Source organism: Heterodontus francisci, chromosome 17 (assembly GCF_036365525.1).
Source record: "Heterodontus francisci isolate sHetFra1 chromosome 17, sHetFra1.hap1, whole genome shotgun sequence".
Taxonomy (NCBI): Eukaryota; Metazoa; Chordata; class Chondrichthyes; order Heterodontiformes; family Heterodontidae; genus Heterodontus; species Heterodontus francisci.
The window spans coordinates 32,522,662-32,543,375 of NC_090387.1; the positions used below are offsets into that span (position 1 = coordinate 32,522,662).

Consider the following 20,714-nt stretch of genomic DNA (forward strand, 5'->3'; position numbering starts at 1 on the left):
ATTGCCGTTCCTTCACTGTCACTGGATCAAAATATTGGAACTCTTTCCCTAACAGCACTGTGGGTGTACCTGCACCAGATGGACTGCAGCGGTTCAAGAAGGTAGGTAACCACCACCTTTTCAAGGGCAATTAGGGATGGGCAACAAATGCTGGCCTTGCCAATGATGCCCACAACTCATGAAAGAATAAAAGAAATGAACAGATTCTATTAATATATTTATGCACAAATTGAAGGTGGGTTCTGATGAAGGCTCTGTACACTGAAGCATAAGTTCCTCATTTTTGCATTCCAATCTCCTTAAGATAAAGTCCAATATTAAATTAGCCTTTGATTACTTTCTGTACCTATGCAGCAGCGTATATTACAGATGAACATCTAAATCCCTTTGAATCTCTGTAGCTTCTCACCATGAAGAAATATTTCAATTTTAATATTTTTATACTGAGTTTGAAAGACTGGTACATTTTGTTTAAGATTTTTTTTTCTAGATTTACCTCCTCATCAATCAAAATTTATGAAATATAAATTTATAATAGAAAGGTAAATCGTGATGCTTCTGTAAGAATGCTGAATGAGAGTGCAAGTATTTTTTGTTTCTACAACTCCTATGTAAAACTGCACATGTTGCATTGCAAAGACCCTTAACAAACAATCATTGGCAAGCAGTTTACATTACTGCGCACCCCCTCCACAATTATTCTCCTTACGCCTATTTCAGGCTATGAATAAAACTGACAGAGGATAGTAACAGAATGATAGAAAGTTTAGGTGAATTTACTTTTTTGTTATAATTAGCCCCCCCCCCCCACCCCCCACAGTAAAATTATTACACATGAATGTTGGAACAGGAGTAGGCCATTTAACACCTCAAGATTGATCCATGAGATCATGACTGATCGCTGAGCTCATTATACCAATCCCTCAACACCTTTTGTCAACAAAAATCTATCAATCTCAGATTTTAATGTTAATAATTGACCAAGCCATTGCCATTTGTGGAACAGTTTCAAACTTCTACCAGCTTTTGCGTGTAGAAATGTTTCCTAACTTCACTCCTCGAAGGTCTGGCTCTAACTTTTAGGCTACATCCCTTAGTCCTAGACTTCCCAATCAACAGAATACTTTTGACCAATAGTCATCGACTTGAAATGTTAACTCTGTTTCTGTCTCCACAGATGCTGCCAGACCTGCTGAGTATCAGATTTCCAGCATCCGCAGTATTTTGCCTTTATTCAAATTGTTTCTGTCTACCCTGCAGTTCCCCTTAATATCTTGAAAATTTTGATCGAATGACCCCTTAACGTTCTAAATTCCAGGGAATATAACACTGCACTTCCTCCAAGGACTGTATATCCTTCTATAGGTGCAGTGCCCAGAACTTGCACTTGCAACTACTTTGACAAATATTCTCAAATAATTCAACTTAGAATGAAACAGGGTGTCTAAAAAATTGGGAAAGGTGAAAATTAGCATTTAAAGTTGAAGCACTATATTATCCAAAATGTGTGAATAATATTATTTAAAATAAATGATTACATGGAATACAAGATTGCATGAAGATACCTTTGCTACTGGAAACCAATCCAAGGTTCAAAGGAAAGATACACAGTTGTCACTCAATTATGTTATACATATCAATTAGAAGAAAATATTTCACTTGGTCAAAATTGGCTATAAGTCACATTTTTGATTACAATAATGCCATATAATACAAAACCAAATTGCTTCATGCATAACCACTTCAGAGGTTACAGAATAAGGATGCGACCTATCACAAAGTGTGCTTTGTACATATATTTCAAAGAAAAGGGCCAGAATTAGGTGTGAGGCTCCACCCACTGCTGAAAGGTCAGGGGCGAGCCTGCCTCTGCCGTGCCTGGGGATCCACGCCGGGATATTACGCTGCCCAGGCCCTTAGTTAGTCTTGAGTGGGACCATTACCTCTTTGAGGCAGAAAGTCGCGCCTAATTTAGCTGCCAGCCAATCAGCGGGCTGGCAGCTCTTAGTCCCAGCAACACCACTTGGAGTGGTGGCCTCAGCTGGGACTACACCCAGCCATCACAAGCAAAGTGAAGGATGGCCCTGGAAGACAGGTAAGTTTTTGGGGCCCAGGCGAGAGGCAAGTTGTTGGGGGTGGGGGTGGGGGGGTGGTGTGGTAGTGTTGTATGGTGAGGGAGGTTGAGAACTTGAGTAGCGACCCTCCATGGTGCACAAGGTGCTCCCCAGCTCGCAAGAAGGCCGCAGGTTTTACCAGCGGTGGCAGGAGGAGGCTCTTAAGAGGCAGTTAATTGGCCATTTAAGGGCCTTGATTGGCTTGGGGCAGGTGGGCCATTTTTCGCTGCTACCGCCCCGTGTAAAACTGCGGGTGGTGGAAAAGCATCAGGAATGGACCACCCCCACCTCCCACTCAATTTTACAGCCCTCCCTGCCACCAACCCGCTCATTGTGGGGGCATAAAATTCCGGCCACGGAGTGGGCAAGCAGATAAGCCAATCTAAAAAATTTAAGGAAGTTACAAATCCAAGAAATGTGCACAAAGAACAAAGAAAATTACAGCACAGGAACAGGCCCTTCGGCCCTCCAAGCCTGCGCCGATCCAGATCCTCTATCTAAACATGTCAACTATTTTCTCAGGGTCTGTATCTCTTTGCTTCCTGCCCATTCATGTATCTGTCTAGATACATCTTAAAAGACGCTATCGTGCCCGCGTCTACCACCTCCGCTGGCAACGCGTTCCAGGCACCCACCACCCTCTGCGTGAAGAACTTTCCACGCATATCCCCCCTAAACTTTTCCCCTCTCACTTTGAACTCGTAACCCCTAGTAATTGAATCCCCCACTCTGGGAAAAAGCTTCTTGCTATCCACCCTGTCTATACCTCTCATGATTTTGTACACCTCAATCAGGTCCCCCCTCAACCTCCGTCTTTCTAATGAAAATAATCCTAATCTACTCAACCTCTCTTCATAGCTAGCGCCCTCCATACCAGGCAACATCCTGGTGAACCTCCTCTGCACCCTCTCCAAAGCATCTACATCCTTTTGGTAATGCGGCGACCAGAACTGCAAGCAGTATTCCAAATGTGGCCGAACCAAAGTCTTATACAACTGTAACATGACCTGCCAACCCTTGTACTCAATACCCCGTCCGATGAAGGAAAGCATGCCGTGTGCCTTCTTGACCACTCTATTGACCTGCGTTGCCACCTTCAGGGAACAATGGACCTGAACACCCAAATCTCTCTGTACATCAATTTTCCCCAGGACTTTTCCATTTACTGTATAGTTCACTCTTGAATTGGATCTTCCAAAATGCATCACCTCGCATTTGCCCTGATTGAACTCCATCTGCCATTTCTCTGCCCAACTCTCCAATCTATCTATATTCTGCTGTATTCTCTGACAGTCCCCTTCACTATCTGCTACTCCACCAATCTTAGTGTCGTCTGCAAACTTGCTAATCAGACCACCTATACTTTCCTCCAAATCATTTATGTATATCACCAGAGCAAGTAAAATAAGATATGAGTGTTGCAAGACCATGGCATGTTTTGTGTTTGGTATTCTTGTTCTGATTTTCCTTTTAGTTTTTTTGTAGATGGTGTGTTTCCTTTGTTTATGCACTGTACTAAGCTCATGAACAATTTAATCTTAAATAAATACATAATTGTCAATCATCTTTATGCTGTTGTACAGTTTGCTTTTTGCACAGAAATGAAGGCAGTTTGTGTAAACTGCCCTGCTTAAATTTTCTTCAGGATTTGTGCTTTCAAAATACTGGGAATCCACTTGTTAAATCCAAACCGGGATAATACTACCCCTCCCCACCCCACCCAATGACAATTCCACTGAAAAAGAAAGTTTGCAGATGGATTTAAAACAAGATGCTACATGAAATCTGGATGAAAGGTTTTCTAATTGTCTTCAGCTCATGATGCCATACCTTTCATGCCAAGGTATGTCAGCCAGTCAGACTGATATGATTTAAAAGCACTGTGCAATAGTGTAACAAATATTAATGAAATCCATGTCTCCATATAACACAAGGCAGATTAAGCTACCGACCGGGTGAATCACAACTCCATTGTGCACAGCTTTAACAATATTATTTACACTGTTCTTTACTGTTGTTCAGTAGCAGTGTACTGTAACGTTTGTTTGTTCAGTAAGTTAGAGCTTATGCTGAAGATTCATTATATTTCCTACCTCATTACTGCAGAATAGTCAAACTACTTCTGCATAAGTGTGAACAAATCAAATGGACGATCCCCATAGGCAGAGACCATTGTAGCTTTTAAAGGAAAATTCGATAAATGCGGAGGATGGCTATGGGGGGAGGGGTGGGGGGAGAGTATTGGGTGGAGAATGGGGGTAATGGATTAGTTTTAGATTGCTCCCCCAATCAGCTAGCACAGACACAATTGGCCATATGTCCTCCTCCTTTGCTGTAAAGAATGGTTTGATACAGCGTGCAGGTCAGTGATGATTCAAGCAGCAAAACAGCTCTTCCAATTATTTAATTATATATTTAATGATGAGGTATTGTGCAGCTCAGGTAAAAACAGGAATAGTAAAATAGGCCTCAAATCAATCACAAAAAAACTCAATATTTAATGTTTTGCTTAATTTAATTTTTGTTTTTCCAATCTTCAGGTCTCGCCCTATCATCAGTTCTGGCAGCATCTGTGGAAAGAGTTAATGTTTCAGGTCTTCCATCCCTACAGCAAGCTCACAAGGTCAGTAGAAACACAAGACCTAATTGATATAATTACCATATTACAATGAGGCTGGTGCTAACCAACAACACAGCCTCCCTTTGTTCATCTTCCTTTGCTATGAACTGGACTGATCTCGTGACCTGTGCTTTGCCCCCAAGTGAGGCTGCTCTAGTGATGCAGACACTCACAAAATTGAGGCAAAATGTATATAGGGGATAAATTATTTTACTGGCGCTAGTTTTTTTCTCCATATAATGGTCTTCATTAGGATTGTGATTGATTTTATCCACGGCTTAATGCTGTGTTCAGGACACAAATCCTCTCATCCTGGCTCATTTGTATAAGAGATTGTTGCACAGAACCTTTGTTTTACTAATTTACAGACAATTGATCCTCTTCCCTTGCATTTTCTGTAATTATTTACTCGTGTCTCAGCCTTTACAGTTAAAATTAATGTCCTAATTAAATCACAGGAACAGTTTACACTTTGTTTTCACACTGCAGTTTGTAATATCCTTGTACATATCTATGGCAATCTGCAACCATTGTGATCATATAAATCTGATATTTTGACTACCAAATACTTCAGAGACATCCGGGCCCCAATGAGTTGTAAGTACAGTGGAACCCATGTTAATGGGCAAAATAAGATTCTGTTAAAATAGCTTACGTTTCGTACCTGGATTGATCACAAATTCTGTTCATTCTTCTCCAATTCTGTCATCTCAAGAGTGTGAGTAAATGAGATGGTATTGTTTCATATCCTTGAGTTGGTTTGATTAAATCTTCCCAAAACCTAGCAAACTTTATTCACCTAGATTCTAATGAAACAGAGGCCAGTACTGCATTTACCCCAACCCAGGGTGAAAAATATGAAACGTAAGCACAGCTTATACCTCCATAAGTTTTGTCTGAACTGGATTTATTAACATTCATGTTTAAAATGCTTGAATACATTTACATCCGGCAAATGGAAGTAAAGTCTGCCCATAATTTACTACTGTAACATAATTTTATTAGTGGTAACAAAGCACTAGTTGTCAATCACAATTTTTATGCTTTGCAAGCAATTAGCAGGCCACTTAACATCTAAACACAAGTGATTACCATGCTCCTTTGAAGCTGACACCTGCATAGATATACACACACTGAGATAAGGTCACGGTGAGGTTAAAGATGAATCATAAGCTAAGATACAGAAGCACTGGTGATGAAGGAATAGTAGTTAGGGGATTGATCAGGGACACGGCAAAGTTCTAACATGCCAAGTACCACATCTGAGTTGTTTGGGAGTATAACTCCTCATGGGCCTGCTTTACAATAGGGGGCTTTGGAATCCAAACTCCATTTTGTGGTCATGGCTGGTTTCAATTGACTAAGAGAATGGTTATAGGCAACCATCTGGGGGAAGAGGTGGGGGAGGAATCCCAAGACCCGAGGGATTCACACAGATCAATGAGCGTTGCATTGCGAGGAGATGCTCTCCAGAAGCAGCATGTATGGAATAGCACAGTAACAGCTGGTTGCTACTTGTCTCAATAGTAGTTACATGCTATCAGGTAGCCTTACACAAGACAGAAATTATCTCTAAACTATCTACCTTTTTCACATCTGTGGTGACAGTTCAAAATCTTCCCATTCATTAAACTTACTACTCTTCTTTGGCCTCCTTATCTCGAGAGACAATGGGTAAGCGCCTGGAGGTGGTCAGTGGTGTGTGGAGCAGCGCCTGGAGTGGCTATAAAGGCCAATTCTAGAGTGACAGGCTCTTCCACAGGTGCTGCAGAAAAATTTGTTTGTCGGGGCTGTTACACAGTTGGCTCTCCCCTTGCGCCTCTGCCTTTTTTCCTGCCAACTGCTAAGTCTCTTCGACTCGCCACACTTTAGCCCCGCCTTTATGGCTGCCCGCCAGCTCTGGCGAACGCTGGCAACTGACTCCCTTACTACTGCCACGTCAAAATTGGTGTAACTAGACTTTTACAATGATTCTACTGCCTGGAAATTAAATAAGGAGCAAAGAGCAGTGAATACGAGGGTCTATGATCCTGTCACTAGATTGAGGGCCTGATTTGGCAGTGTAAATACAGGGAGCTGATGCACAGGCAGGCAGACTGCTTATATGGGAAATCAGGAGATTTCCAGAATGCCTCGGAGAATGGTTCTCTACTAGCTCTATATTATTGAAATCCCATTTTTTCCATGAGAATCTCGAAAGATTTCACACCTGTTCAGGGAACCAGTCCATCTCTGTGCACAGACATTGCTTTCCTGGAAGCCAAACTAAACAAATACCAATATAAAAGCACCTGAATTACTAATTTCTTGAATTGACCATGCAGTTCCATTATAATGCAAAAGTCTTTCAATAATAAGCTTAAAGAAAGAGCAGTATTTTTTTCTTATTTTTAACCAATGCTCATAAATCTATTTTTTGAAGAGGTGATTATGCCTACAGCAGAGCTGCAGGTGGACAAATAAACCATCAGTATATTATCACATTCTACTGTAATCATGCTAGGAATATGCATAGGCTTAGATGATCAAATACTAAATAGGAGACAACAGTTCTCTGTTGCTGGTAGGGGATATTGCCTTTGAAGGCCAGCAGGTAGGATTTAGCAATAGAGGTGTGAGGGAGGATGTATATTCTGGAATTTTTGTCTGTCTCCTTTGGGAAGCAGGGAGTATTTATGTAGAAATTTCTCTCAGTGGATTAAGCACAAGGGGTAGAGCTGTGATGGGTTAGGTTGCAAAATGAGCTGGCTTGATAGTCCAAATGACCATTTCTTGTTCTATGGTTTTTTTGTCTGCCTTTTCTGCTGAGAGGATTTCACACTGCTTTGAATTCCAAAGAAGCCACAAAGTTTCTTCAACAGCAGGTCTATTACTTCCTGATCATCAGATGGCTGGGACAAAAAAAAAATGTGAATAATGGCAATCAGATTTTTAAGCAACCATATGAAATACTAATAATACATATATATAACCTCTCAGATATTTTAATAGTACATAATTATTTCTTCTAATAATTATAAGTTGAGCAACGTTTATATTGTATTGACAGAGCTAGGGCCAACATGACGTATGCCAGCTTTTTCTGTGCTATGACCAGAATCTTGCCTCCTTCAGTCTTCAAACTAGAACTTGTATATTGGTTGACTGTGGATAAACCACTTGCCATATTTTCCCATAGATGCACCACAGCTGCACTGACCATTACAAGCAACTGCATGAAGTAACCAACACATCTTCAATGCTACTCTGGCCTTGTTGCCAGGAAACATGTAGGAGCCAAAAATCTGTGGTCATTCAAGAGCACTCCTACCATAAGTCTGGTGGGAAGGGCCACATATTTAACCTAGACCTGGATTAAGCCAGTTCCAGGATTTCTTGGCAGTTTGCAGGCAGCTGTGTTTGGGCCTCCATCCGTTCTATGCAAGGACATTGGCATAAGTGAGGGGTGTGGGTGAAGGGAGGGACTATCAGGTTGGGAATTTCCTTATCTACAGCGTGGAGGTAGAAAAGGGAGTCTGTATATTGATTGGGCCCATGCATACTGGCCTACTGAATAGTGAATTGGAACCTCAAGAGTCCAGGCCTGACTTATGGCCTACCCAAGGATTTTTATAGTTTGTTGGCCCCTTTATAAAGAGTACCTGGCAATCCCCACCCTGGGCCCAGCACTCAAAGAACAAAGAACAAAGAACAGTACAGCACAGGAACAGGCCATTCGGCCCTCCAAGCCTGCACCGATCTTGATGCCTGTCTAAACTAAAACCTTCTGCACTTCCGGGGTCCGTATCCCTCTATTCCCTTCCTATTCATGTATTTGTCAAGATGTCTCTTAAACGTCGCTATCGTATCTGCTTCCACCACCTCCCCGGCAGCAAGTTCCAGGCACTCACCACCCTCTGTGTAAAAAACTTGCCTCGCACATTCCCTCTAAACTTTGCCCTTCGCACCTTAAACCTATGTCCCCTAGTAACTGACTGTTCCACCCTGGGAAAAAGCTTCTGACTTTCCACTCTGTCCATGCCGCTCATAACTTTGTAAACATCTATCATGTCGCCCCCCCCACCTCCACCGTTCCAGTGAAAACAATTCGAGTTTTTCCAACCTCTCCTCATAGCTAATGCCCCCCAGACCAGGCAACATCCTGGTAAACCTCCTCTGTACCCTCTCCAAAGCCTCCACGTCCTTCTGGTAGTGTGGCGACCAGAATTGCACGCAATATTCTAAGTGTGGCCTAACTAAGGTTCTGTACAGCTGCAACATGGCTTGCCAATTTTTATAATCTATGCCCCGACCGATGAAGGCAAGCATGCCGTATGCCTTCTTGACTACCTTATCCACCTGCGTTGCCACTTTTAGTGACCTGTGGACCTGTACGCCCAGATCTCTCTGCCTGTCAATACTCCTAAGGGTTCTGCCATTTACTGTATACCTCCCACCTGCATTAGACCTTCCAAAATGCATTACCTCACATTTGTCCGGATTAAACTCCATCTGCCATTTCTCCGCCCAAGTCTCCAACCGATCTATATCCTGCTGTATCCTCTGACAATCCTCATCATTATCCGCAACTCCACCAACCTTTGTGTCGTCCGCAAACTTACTAATCAGACCAGCTACATTTTCCTCCAAATCATTTATATATACTACAAACTCTCCACTGAATTTTGTGGCATTTCCCCTCTGATGAAAATCCAAAGATTGCCCCAGTGGTTGGACTGTCATCTGGTTTATTTAAATTATGTGACATGGACCTGGAGAGGTCAGCACCAGAGGTCACAGTCAGGTGGATCCTGGAACAATACCCTGTTGTATTTAGGAGACTTTGAGGTGGTTTGGAGTCCCCCCCCCCCACCACCCCCACTACCATGTGAAATCAGTTAGCTCAGTGTGGACAATGGGTTGAGACCAAAACTTTCTGGTCTGGGTGGTTCAACTGCTGCCTCAACTACTCATAGAGCATCGACATTCATAACATAGAAGAACTCCATTCAGCCCATTGTGTCTGTCTCAGCTTTTTGCTAGAGTAAACCAAAACTAATTCCGTTGCCCTGTTCACTCCCTATCTTTAACCAGCTGAACCATCACAGAAGCATCCATAAAGCATTTCAAAGCTATTAATTTGTTGATATATTTATTCAACTGGTTACAAAAAGGTTTACTTTCTCTCAGGAAAAGTGTACATACTATTGGAGAATGTCGCTCCTCTGTGAAGGTCACCAGAATTACTGATAGAAAGAGGTTTAAGACCACGAATGTCATACAGATGGTGCAGGTAGCAATAATGATTGCACCTGCAGTAGGATACAGTTCTAATACCTGGGTGTGAAAAAAGGATGAACACACAGTTAGAAAAGCAAGAGACTTTGAACTCTGTCCTTTATCTGTTCACATGAGCTGGTTGTTTATAATCAGTGCAACAAACAAGAGGCTAAGGGTTATTGTGACATTCTGATTTAACTTAACTAGTGGGAGATAATTCCTCACCTGAAAATGGAAGAAAAAAATCTGTGATGACTGTTTATCAAGGATAGGAACAGTCCAAAATAAAATCAACACTATTCTGCTATTACCTATATTACAAAGAATGAAAAATATTTCAAAAGAAAAACAATGAGAACTCAGAGGTGTGAGAAATTGTAAAGAGGAAGGATAAGCAGCCACTAATCTGTTTTGGAATTGCAGTCCCCATCACTATACTGTCTACACTTACCATGGGCAGCTGCCTATATCAGGCAAACGGCATTAACCATTTGCCATTACCATGGAGTCAATTACAAAGGCGTTACTTCAAACACATTAAATGTGTCTCTCGAGATAAGGAGGCCCAAAAGAACTTCAAACACATTAAATGTGCCAGTTATTTTGGGCATAGGAGAGGTGGAAGCTTTGCCATGTTAATGCTCACATGTTGCCTCTAGCCACGTTAATGCTTTTGAATTGATTATAACAAAGACACACAATATATTATTGAATTACTCCGATCGGTCACCAGCAAATCAAGTCCGCAGTGAACTCTGAAGCAAAATCAAGAATCAAAATGATCCAGTGATTGAGACCTGGTAAAAATTTATGATTTCTCTTTTTGTATACATCGCAAAGTAATTTTATTGTCCACCCTCTGTTGGTTAACACCAACACACCCACTATAAGAGGCTGGGAGCTCTAATCTGCCATACTGTAAGATTCTTTGAAAAGTAAGAGATTGGACTGAGATATCTGGGAAGGGTGCAGCCTCCCGTCAAGCAATCTTAATTGATGGTCATGTCTGGGTATCAGAGCTTCTTCATTCCTTAAAGATGCTCTTGTTTCCCCCCCCGTTTTGGTTCTATCATTGTCAAGTAGAAGATACAGTTCATAGAATCATAGAATGATACAGCATGGAAGGAGGCCATTTGGTTCATTGTGTCTGTTCTAGCTCTTTGGTGGAGCTATCCAGTTACTCCCACTCCCCTGTCCTTGCTCCATAGCCATGCAAGTTTTATTCCCTTCAAGTATTTATCTAATTCTCTTGTGAATGTTAGTATTGAATCCACCACCCTTTCAGTCATTGCATTCCAGATCACAACAAGTCGCTGTGTAAAATCATGTCGCCCCTGGATCTTTTGCCAATATCATAAATCTGTAGAGTCATCGAGAGTCATAGAGTTTTACAGCACAGAAACAGGCCCTTTGGCCCAACGAGCCTATGCCGACCATCAAGCACCTGTCCTAACTAATCCCATTTCCCCGCACTTGGCCCGTAGCCTTGTATGTTATGGCGTTTCAAGTGCTCATCTAAATATTTCTTGAATGTCATGAGTGTTCCTGCCTCTACCACCACTTCAGGCAGTGTGTTCCAGATTCCAACCCTCTGGGTGAAAATATTCCTCCTCAACTCCCCTCTAAACCTCCTGCCCCTTACCTTAAATCTATGCCCCCAAGTTATTGACCTCTCCGCTAAGGGAAAAAGTTTCTTTCTCTCTATCCTATCAATGCCTCTATCCTATCAATTTGTATACCTCAATCAGGTGCCCCCTCAGCCTTCTCCGCTCCAAGGAAAACAACCCCAGTCTATCTAGTCGGTCTTCATAACTGAAATGCTCCAGCCCAGGCAACATCCTGGTGAATCTCCTCTGCACCCTCTCTATTGCAATCACATCCTTCCTATAGTGTGGCGACCAGAACTGTACACAGTACTCCAACTGTGGCCTAACCAGCATTTTATACCGCTCCATCATAACCCCCCTACTCTTATATTCTATGCCTCAGCTAATAAAGGCAAATATCCCATAAGCCTTCCTAACCACCTTATCTACCTGTGCTGCTGCCTTCAGTGATCTAAGGACAAGCACACCAAGGTCCCTCTGACCCTCTGTACTCCCTAGGGTCCTACCATCCATTGTATATTCCATTGCTTTGTTAGACCTCCAAAAGTGCATCACCGCACACTTCTCAGGATTAAACTCTATTTGCCACTGCTCCGCCCATCTTACCAGCTCATCTATATCGTCCTGTGGTCTAAGGCTTTCCTCCTCGCTATTTACGACACCACCAATTTTCGTGTCGTCTGCAAACTTACTGATCATACCTCCTATATTCGCGTCTAAATCATTAACGTACACTACAAACAGTAAGGGTCCCAGCACCGATCCCTGTGGTACACCACTGGTCACAAGCTTCCACTCGCAGAAACAACCCTCTACCATCACCCTCTGCCTCCTGCCACTAAGCCAATTTTGAATCCAATTTGCCAAATTACCCTGGATCCCATGGGCCTTTACTTTCTTAACCAATCTCCCATGCAGGACCTTATCAAAAGCCTTCTGGTTACTGAGCTTCTGCCACTGGAAATAGTTTCTCCTTGCTTCCTCAGTCAAAACCATTCATGATTTTGAACATTTATATCAAATCTCCCCTTAACACAAGGTAATACACAAGGTAAGATCACATGGGGTTAGGGGCAATTTATTAGCTTAGATAGAGGATTGGCTAACCAACAGAAAACAGAGACTTGGGATAAATGGGTCCTTTTCTGGTTGGCAAGATGTAACTAGTGGGGTGCCACAGGGTTCGATCCTCGGGCCCCAACTATTTACAGCTATATTAATGACTTGGATGCAGGGCTAGAAGGTACTACAGTCAAATTTGCAGATGACACTAAAATAGGTGGGATAGTAAGTTGCAATAAAGAAATAAGAAATTTACAAATGGATATGGATAGGTTAGGTGAATGGGCCAAAATTTGGCAGATGGAGTTTAACGTGGATAAGTGTGAGGTTATCCATTTTGGTCGGAAGAATAGAAAGGCAAATTATTATCTAAATGGAGAGAAACTTCAAAGTGTTTCGGTGCAGAGGGATCCGGGTGTCCTCATGCATGAATCGCAGAAAGCTAGTATGCAGGTGCAGCAGGTGATAAGAAGGCAAATGGAATTTTGGCATCTATTGCTAAAGGAATAGAGTATAAAAATAGGGAAGTGTTGCTGAAACTGTACAAGGCATTAGTGAGACTGCATCTGGAGTATCGCGTACAGTTTTGGACCCTTTACTTGAGGAGGGATGTAGTTGTATTGGAGGCAGTTCAGAGGAGGTTCACTAGATTGATTCCAGAGATGAGGGGTTTGTCTTATGAAGAGAGATTGAGCGGTTTAGGCCTTTACTCTCTAGAGTTTAGAAGAATGAGAGGAGATCTAATTGAGGTATATATGATGATTAAGGGGATAGACAAAGTAGACGTACAGAGGATGTTTCCTCTTGTAGGGCAATCTAGAACAAGAGGTCATAGTTTTAGGATAAGGGGTAGCAGATTTAAAACAGAGATGAGGCGAAATTACTTCTGCCAAAGGATCGTGAGTCTGTGGAATTCACTACCCCAGAGTGCGGTAGATGCCAGGACATTGAGTAAATTTAAGAAGGAGATAGACAGATTTTTAATTAGTAATGGGTTGAAGGGTTATGGAGAATGAGCAGGAAGGTGGAGTTGAGGCCAAGATGAGATCAGCCATGATCGTATTGAATGGCGGAGCAGGCCTGAGGGGCTGAATTGCCTACTCCTGCTCCTAATTCTTATGTTCTTCTGTTCTTAACTTTCCCTGTTCTAAGGGGAACAACCTGAACTTCTCCAGTACCTTCACAAAACTGAACTCCCTCATCCCTGGTACCATTCTAGTAACTCTCTTCCCCACCCTCTCCAAAGTCTTGACATCCTTCCTAAAGTGTAGTGCCCGAATTGAACACAATGCTCCAACTGAGGCCTAAACAGCATTTGATAAAGGATCAGCATAACTTCCTTGCTTTTGTACTGTATGTCTCTATTAATAAAGCCAAGGACTCATATGTTTTTTTAACAGCCTTCTTAACTTGTCCTGCCACCTACAAAGATTTGTGTACAAACACCCCCATGTCTCTCTGCTCCTGCACCCTCTTTAAAATTGTATAATTTGTCTCTCCTCATTCTTCATACCAAAATGTATCACTCACATTTCCCGCCATTGAATTTCATACACCACATGTTTGCTCATTTCACCAAAGATTTTTTTTATTCTTTCATGGGTTGTGGGCATCGTTGGCCAGGCCAGCATTTATTGCCCTTCCCTAATTGCCCTTGAGAAATGGTGGTGAGCTGCCTTCTTGAACTGCTGCAGTCCATGTGGGGTAGGTACACCTACAGTGCTGTTAGGAAGGGAGTTCAAAGATTTTGACACAGCGACAGTGAAGGAACAGCAATATAGTTCCAAGTCAGGATAGTGTATGGCTTGGAGGGGAACTTACAGGTGGTGGTGTTCCCATGCATCTGCTGCCTTTGTCCTTCTTGGTGGTAGAGGTCGCGGGTCTGGAAGGTGCTGTCTAAGGAGTCTTGGTACGTTGCTGCAGTGCATCTTGTAGATGGTACGTACTGCTGCCACTGTACGTCAGTGGTGGAGGGAGTGAATGTTTGTGGATGGGGTGCCAAACAAACGGGCTGCTTTGTCCTGGATGGTGTCGAGCTTCTTGAGTGTTGTTGGAGCTGTACCCATCCAGGCAAATGGAGAGTATTCCATCACACTCCTGACATGTACCTTGTAGATGGTGGACAGGCTTTGGGGAGTCAGGAGGTGAGTTACTCGCCACAGAATTCCTAGCCTCTGACCTGCTCATGCAGCCAAGGTATTTATATCTGCAGTTCAGTTTCTGGCCAATGGTAACCCCCAGGATGTTGATAGTGGGGGATTCAGCGATTATAATGCCATTGAATGTCAAGGGGAGATGGTTAGATTCTCTCTTGTTGGAGATGGTCATTGTCTGGCACTTGTGTGGCACGAATGTTAGTTGCCACTTATCAGCTCAAGGATGGATATTGTCCAGGTCTCGCTGCATTTCTACGCGGACTACTTCAGTATCTGAGGAGTCGCAAACGGTGCTGAACATTGTGCATTCATCACTTCTTACCATATGATTGAAGGAAGGTCATTGCTGAAGCAGCTGAAGATGGTTACGCCTAGGACACTACTCTGACGAACTCCTGCAGTGATGTCCTGGAGCTGAGATGATTGACCTCCAACAACCACAACCATCTTCATTTGCGCAAGGTATGACTCCAACCAGCGGACAGTTTTCCACCAATTTCCATTAACTCCAGTTTTGCTAGGGCTCCTTGATGCCACACTCAGTCAAATGCTGCCTTGATGTCAAGGCCAGTCACTCTCACCTCACTTCTTGAGTTCAGGTCTTTTGTCCATGTTTGAACCAAGGCTGTAGTGAGGTCAGGAGCTGAATGACCCTGGCGGAACCCAAACTGAGCATCACTGAGCAGGTTATTGCTGAGCAAGTGCCGCTTGAGAGCACTGTCAATGACACCTTCCATCACTTTACTGATGATCGAGAGTAGACTGATGGGGCGGTAATTGGCTGGGTTAGATTTTTCCTACTTTTTGTAAACAGGACATACCAGCGCAATTTTTCACATTGCCAGTGTTGCAACTGTACTGGAACAGCTTGGCTAGGGGTGCGGCACGTTCTGGAGAATAGGTCTTCAGTACTATTGCCGGAATATTGTCAGGGCCCATAGCCTTTGCCGTATCCAGTGCTTTCAGTCGTTTCTTGATATCATGGTGGAGTGAATCAAATTGGCTGAAGACTGGCATCTGTAATGCTGGGGACTTCAGGAGGAGGCTGAGATGGATCATCAACTCGGCACTTCTGGCTGAAGATTGTTGCAAATGCTTCAGCCTTATCTTTTGCATTGACGTGCTGGGCTCCCCCATCATTGCGGATGGGGATGTTTGTGGAGCCATCTTCTCCAGTTAGTTGTTTAATTTTCCACCACCATTCACGGCTGGATGTGGCAGGACTGCAGAGCTTATATCTGATCCGTTGGTTGGGGGATCGCTTAGTTCTGTCTATCGCATGCTGCGTACACTATTTGGCACGCACGTAGTCCTGAGTTGTAGCTTCACCAGGTTGACACCTCATTTTGAGGTATGCCTGTGCTGCCTCTGGCATGCCCTCCTGCACTCTTCATTGAACCAAGGTTGATCCCCCGGCTTAATGGTAATGGTAGAGTGGGGAATATGCCGGGCCATGAGGTTACAGATTGTGGTTGAGTACAATTCTGCTGCTGCTGATGGCCCATAGTGCCTCATGGATGCCCAGTTTTGAGTTGCTAGATCTGTTTGAAATCTATCCCATTTAGCACAGTGGTTGTGCCACACAACACGATGGAGGGTATCTTCAATGTGAAGACGGGACTTTGTCTCCACAAGGACTGTGCGGTGGTCACTCCTACCAATACTGTCATGGACAGATGCATCTGCAGCAGGCAGATTGGTGAGGGCAAGGTCAAGTATGTTTGTTACTATCCTCCTCATTGTTTAATACATTTCCAAGTTTTGTATCATCCACAAACTTTGAAATTATGCCCTATATACCCAGATACAATACCCAATACTCAAGTATTGCTGATGTACTGCAATGCAAAGATTTGTAATGTATATTTATCAGCAAATCTAAACCTAGTAGTCTAAAATTAACATTGTGGTGCCCATTTTATGGGCTTAAAAATGACACAATAACCAATATAGCAGGGCAATCTGCATGGACATGAGTGGTCTGCAGTGATAAATTAGTAGCCCTGGGAGCCCCCAGAAATAAGTACAGGCCCCTGCTTTCATTTTTCAGACAGCAATCGTTAAATTGGTTCTCCGTAATCAGAACTTGAAACCCCATTCATAGAGAAATGCTTTGCAGCACATAAGATGTCACCTACCTCATTATAATTGAAGTGCCCGAGCTGAAGCTGGAGTATTGTTGCAGTGGCTTTGAAGAATGTACTGTAGGCGGATAAGTTTGGGCTCAGCATCACATAGGACTGCGACACACAGAAATTGAAGATCATTTAAGTAATGTCTCTATATCTTGGCAGTAATTTTCTCTGCTGGTTACTTGAACAACTCACATTAATTACAGTTATGGTAAAGTTTGCTTTTCTGTGCAATCATGTATGCTATACACCGAAACACATTGGGCCAAGTCCATGATCAGCTAGGATTAGCAGCCTGCTGAAGTTTACATGTATGGTTTAAATTGATCTTTTTCCATTTAGCTGAATAGAGGGTGTCCATCTGAAATGCTGCCCTACATTTTTTGAATCTGGTCCACTGTCAGATACCTCATCCAGCACCACAATTTTCTAATTTGCACTGAAGCTGGCTTTGACCACTGGCTTAGACTAGGAACATTTACCCCTTTAATTTCTCTTTCCCCTTTTCAAGTATGATGAGTCGACTGCATTCTTTCAGCCTTTTCTGTTTATATTGCTAGCATTTGCCATTTTCATATTATCTCAAATTGTTCTGGCTGCTTTTGTCAGTGATTTTTTTTTCTCTAAATATCGGGAAGTGTTGCGGACACTTGTGCAACACTCTACTGAGCCTTCAAAGAATGAACTGTACCATGGGTAGAGCGTTGAGCTAATTTTGCCATCTTGGCAAAGTGGATCCAGGCTCACAATCAATGACTACAATTTTATGGGATCACCTGAATAATTAGCATGAACTCCCAGTGCAGATTTGGTCTTGTGTCAAGCATTAGCCTCATGGAGGATATGAAAAATTTGGCTAGTAGCTCAAATTTAAAGGGATGTGATCACTAAAAGATATATGAGGGCAAAAACTGTTTTAAGACTCAAATTAATTTGAAATATTTCCCAGTCTTTGCCAAAGCTGTGGAGCTGGGATGGGGAGAGCAAAGTACCAGCCAAAGCAACTTAAAACAAACCCAATTTGGAGGCATAAATTGGAATCTCTGAGCGAATGATGCAGTGGCTGGCACAGCACCTGATCTCTTGTTTCATGGCTGGCAAAATGGACCAATAGTGTCTGAGATGAGTGTGAACAGGATTGCTTTCCATGGCATTCCAAGACACTATTTTCAGAGGGCAGCAGTGCCCCATTCCTTTCAGGTGATGTTGGCCAAGCTCAATGGTCTCCGCAATGTCTGAAGGACCTGGGAGAAAAAGTGAAGGCAGGCAGTATATTTCCAGAAATGTGACCATGTAAGCCAATACCATTAACCAGGCTAAAAACACAAAATGGATACTGAGTTTAATACCGAGACATCAAGCAAACAAATTGCTCTGTCCTGGATGGTGTTAATTTTCCTCAATATTAGAATTAGAATTAGAATATTACAGCGCAGTACAGGCCCTTCGGCCCTCGATGTTGCGCCGACCTGTGAAACCATCTGACCTACACTATTCCATTTTCATCCATATGTCTATCCAATGACCACTTAAATGCCCTTAAATATTGCTGCAGCTACAGCCATGTAGCAAAGTGGTGAGTGTTACATGAGTCTTGTAGATGGTGCAGAGATTTTGAGGGGTTTTTGTTTCAGAGTACCCAGCCTCTGCCCTGCTGTTGAAGTCAAGTTGTTGATATGGCTGTTCCGGTTAAGCTTCCAGTCAATGGCGTCCCCAGGGTGTTTATAGTGTACGGACTCAACAGTGGCAAAGCCATTGCAAGTCAAGGAGGTGATTGGGCCTTTACTGCTTGAGGATTACTTGGTGCTTATGTGGCACAAATGTTACCTGTCATATGGAAGCCCAAGCTTGGCTCTTGTTCAGATCCTGTTGTAGGCTGGCATGGGCTGTTTCATTACCAAAGGAGTTGTGAATGGAGCTGAACGCTGTAGAATCATTAGTGGACAAGTCAATTCCTGATCTCATGATTGAGGGAAGATGATTGGTCAAGCAACTGAAGATTGTTAAGTCAAGAACACTTCCTTAAAGAGCTCCTGCTGTGATGTCCTGGCATTGCGAAGAATGATCTCTAACAACCATGACCATCTTCCTTTGTGTCAGATTGACTTCAAACATTGGAGACTTTTCCTTTTGACCCCACTGACCTCAGATTTGCTGGAGCTTCTTGGTGCCACCATGCTGTCAAGGGCAGTTCTTGGGTGCGAAGTTTATTCACCCGAATTTTTGGGTGAGAGGGCTATGATTTACTGAGTGTTCACGCCCATTGGAAACGAGGTGGGTAAGATACAAAATTCATCTACACATCTCATTTCCCTGATAGTAGCATGGCCACTGTTTATTTATTTATTTAGAGATACAGCACTGAAACAGGCCCTTCGGCCCACCGAGTCTGTGCCGACCAACAACCACCCATTTATACTAATCCTACATTAACCCCATATTCTCTACCACATCCCCACCATTCTCCTACCACCTACCTACACTAGGGGCAATTTACAATGGCCAATTTACCTATCAACCTGCAAGTCTTTTTTTGGAGGTGGGAGGAAACCGGAGTACCCGACGGAAACCCACGCAGACACAGGGAGAACTTGCAAACTCCGCACAGGCAGTACCCAGAACTGAACCCAGGTCGCTGGAGCTGTGAGGCTGCGGTGCTAACCACTGTGTTGTGATATTGCTTTAAGGGAATATGTAAATAGTGAGTGTGACTCAGCACTGCAGGAAATGATGCTATCCAGCATGTGACACAGTCGTAGGATTGTGATGATACCCAATAAGATGTGTATTTAGAGCTCTCCTGTAACTTGTATACAATATTGTGAGTCTTCAATAAAAAAAACAAAGTATTTGTTACCATTCAACAGTGTGTCATTGGCAAGTCTGCGTGAACAACCCAGTAACACAATAGCCATGATCAGCTCCCGCACAACTCCAGTGTGCTGTCAGCATCCTCTGTGTACCACAGGGGGCCAAATAGCATTGTAAAGAAACCACCTCCTCCAGGTAGCCTTCCCTTTTTGGAGGAGAAGTCCCAATAATTGAGTTTTTTCATTAAGAGACAAGGAGAACAGCACACAAGCAGTATGGCACACCAAGAGGAGAGGGCTCCCCGCTTTAATGATGCTACCGTGGATGCATTATGGAGAGAGCTGGAGGCCTCAAAGGAGGCCTTGTTTCTAGTGGGGGTTGGAAAGCAGGAAATGGGAGCAGGCGGCAAGGATGGTCAATGCCCAGAGTGTGGCTCTCAGAACCTGGCAGCTGGGACGGAGAAAGTTTCATGACCTCAATCAGGTGGTCGATGTGAATGACTGACTGCATCTGCGGATCACATCTCGCACCCACCACACCACTCTCACTGTTCAATCCATCACATCCCATCACTCACTCCCTGACATTCAGGATTCACCCTAACATCATTCCATAACAGCTCATTCATACACACATTCCAATCCTGCCAGCTGCACACACAATTCTACATGCACCTGCAAACCTACAGCTATTCAACTGTATCAGGCAATTTGCCCAAGCACACTGACACAGTCAGTGACACTCTTGCAGGAGAAGGGGGCCTGCAACAGGAAAGAGACTCAAAGGACCAGAGGAGGACCACAACAGATCCAGCCCCTCAGTGCCCCTCAAGGAGAAGGTCCGCAGGATAACGGGCACCAATGCCACAGGGCCAGTGGCACCTGGCACTGCCAGGTCCATCCTGGAAGGTGACAAGTTGCTGCCTTATGTATCTTCTCTACCCACTCCTTAAT

General features: G+C 43.4%; 1 protein-coding gene across 1 annotated transcript in view; it reads right to left on the reverse strand.

The window, feature by feature from the left end:
* Positions 1–5,634: 5,634 nt before the first annotated feature.
* The window catches only part of LOC137378582 (polycystin-1-like protein 2), a 54,991-nt gene continuing 39,911 nt past the window's right edge, over positions 5,635–20,714 (reverse strand). The window contains exons 24-26 of the mRNA XM_068048886.1: positions 16,957–17,058; positions 9,919–10,050; positions 5,635–7,625 (exon numbers count right to left, since the gene is read on the reverse strand). Of these exons, the coding sequence (XP_067904987.1) occupies positions 7,512–7,625; positions 9,919–10,050; positions 16,957–17,058 (348 nt within the window). The 3' untranslated portion in view covers positions 5,635–7,511. The remainder of the gene's footprint in view (positions 7,626–9,918; positions 10,051–16,956; positions 17,059–20,714) is intronic.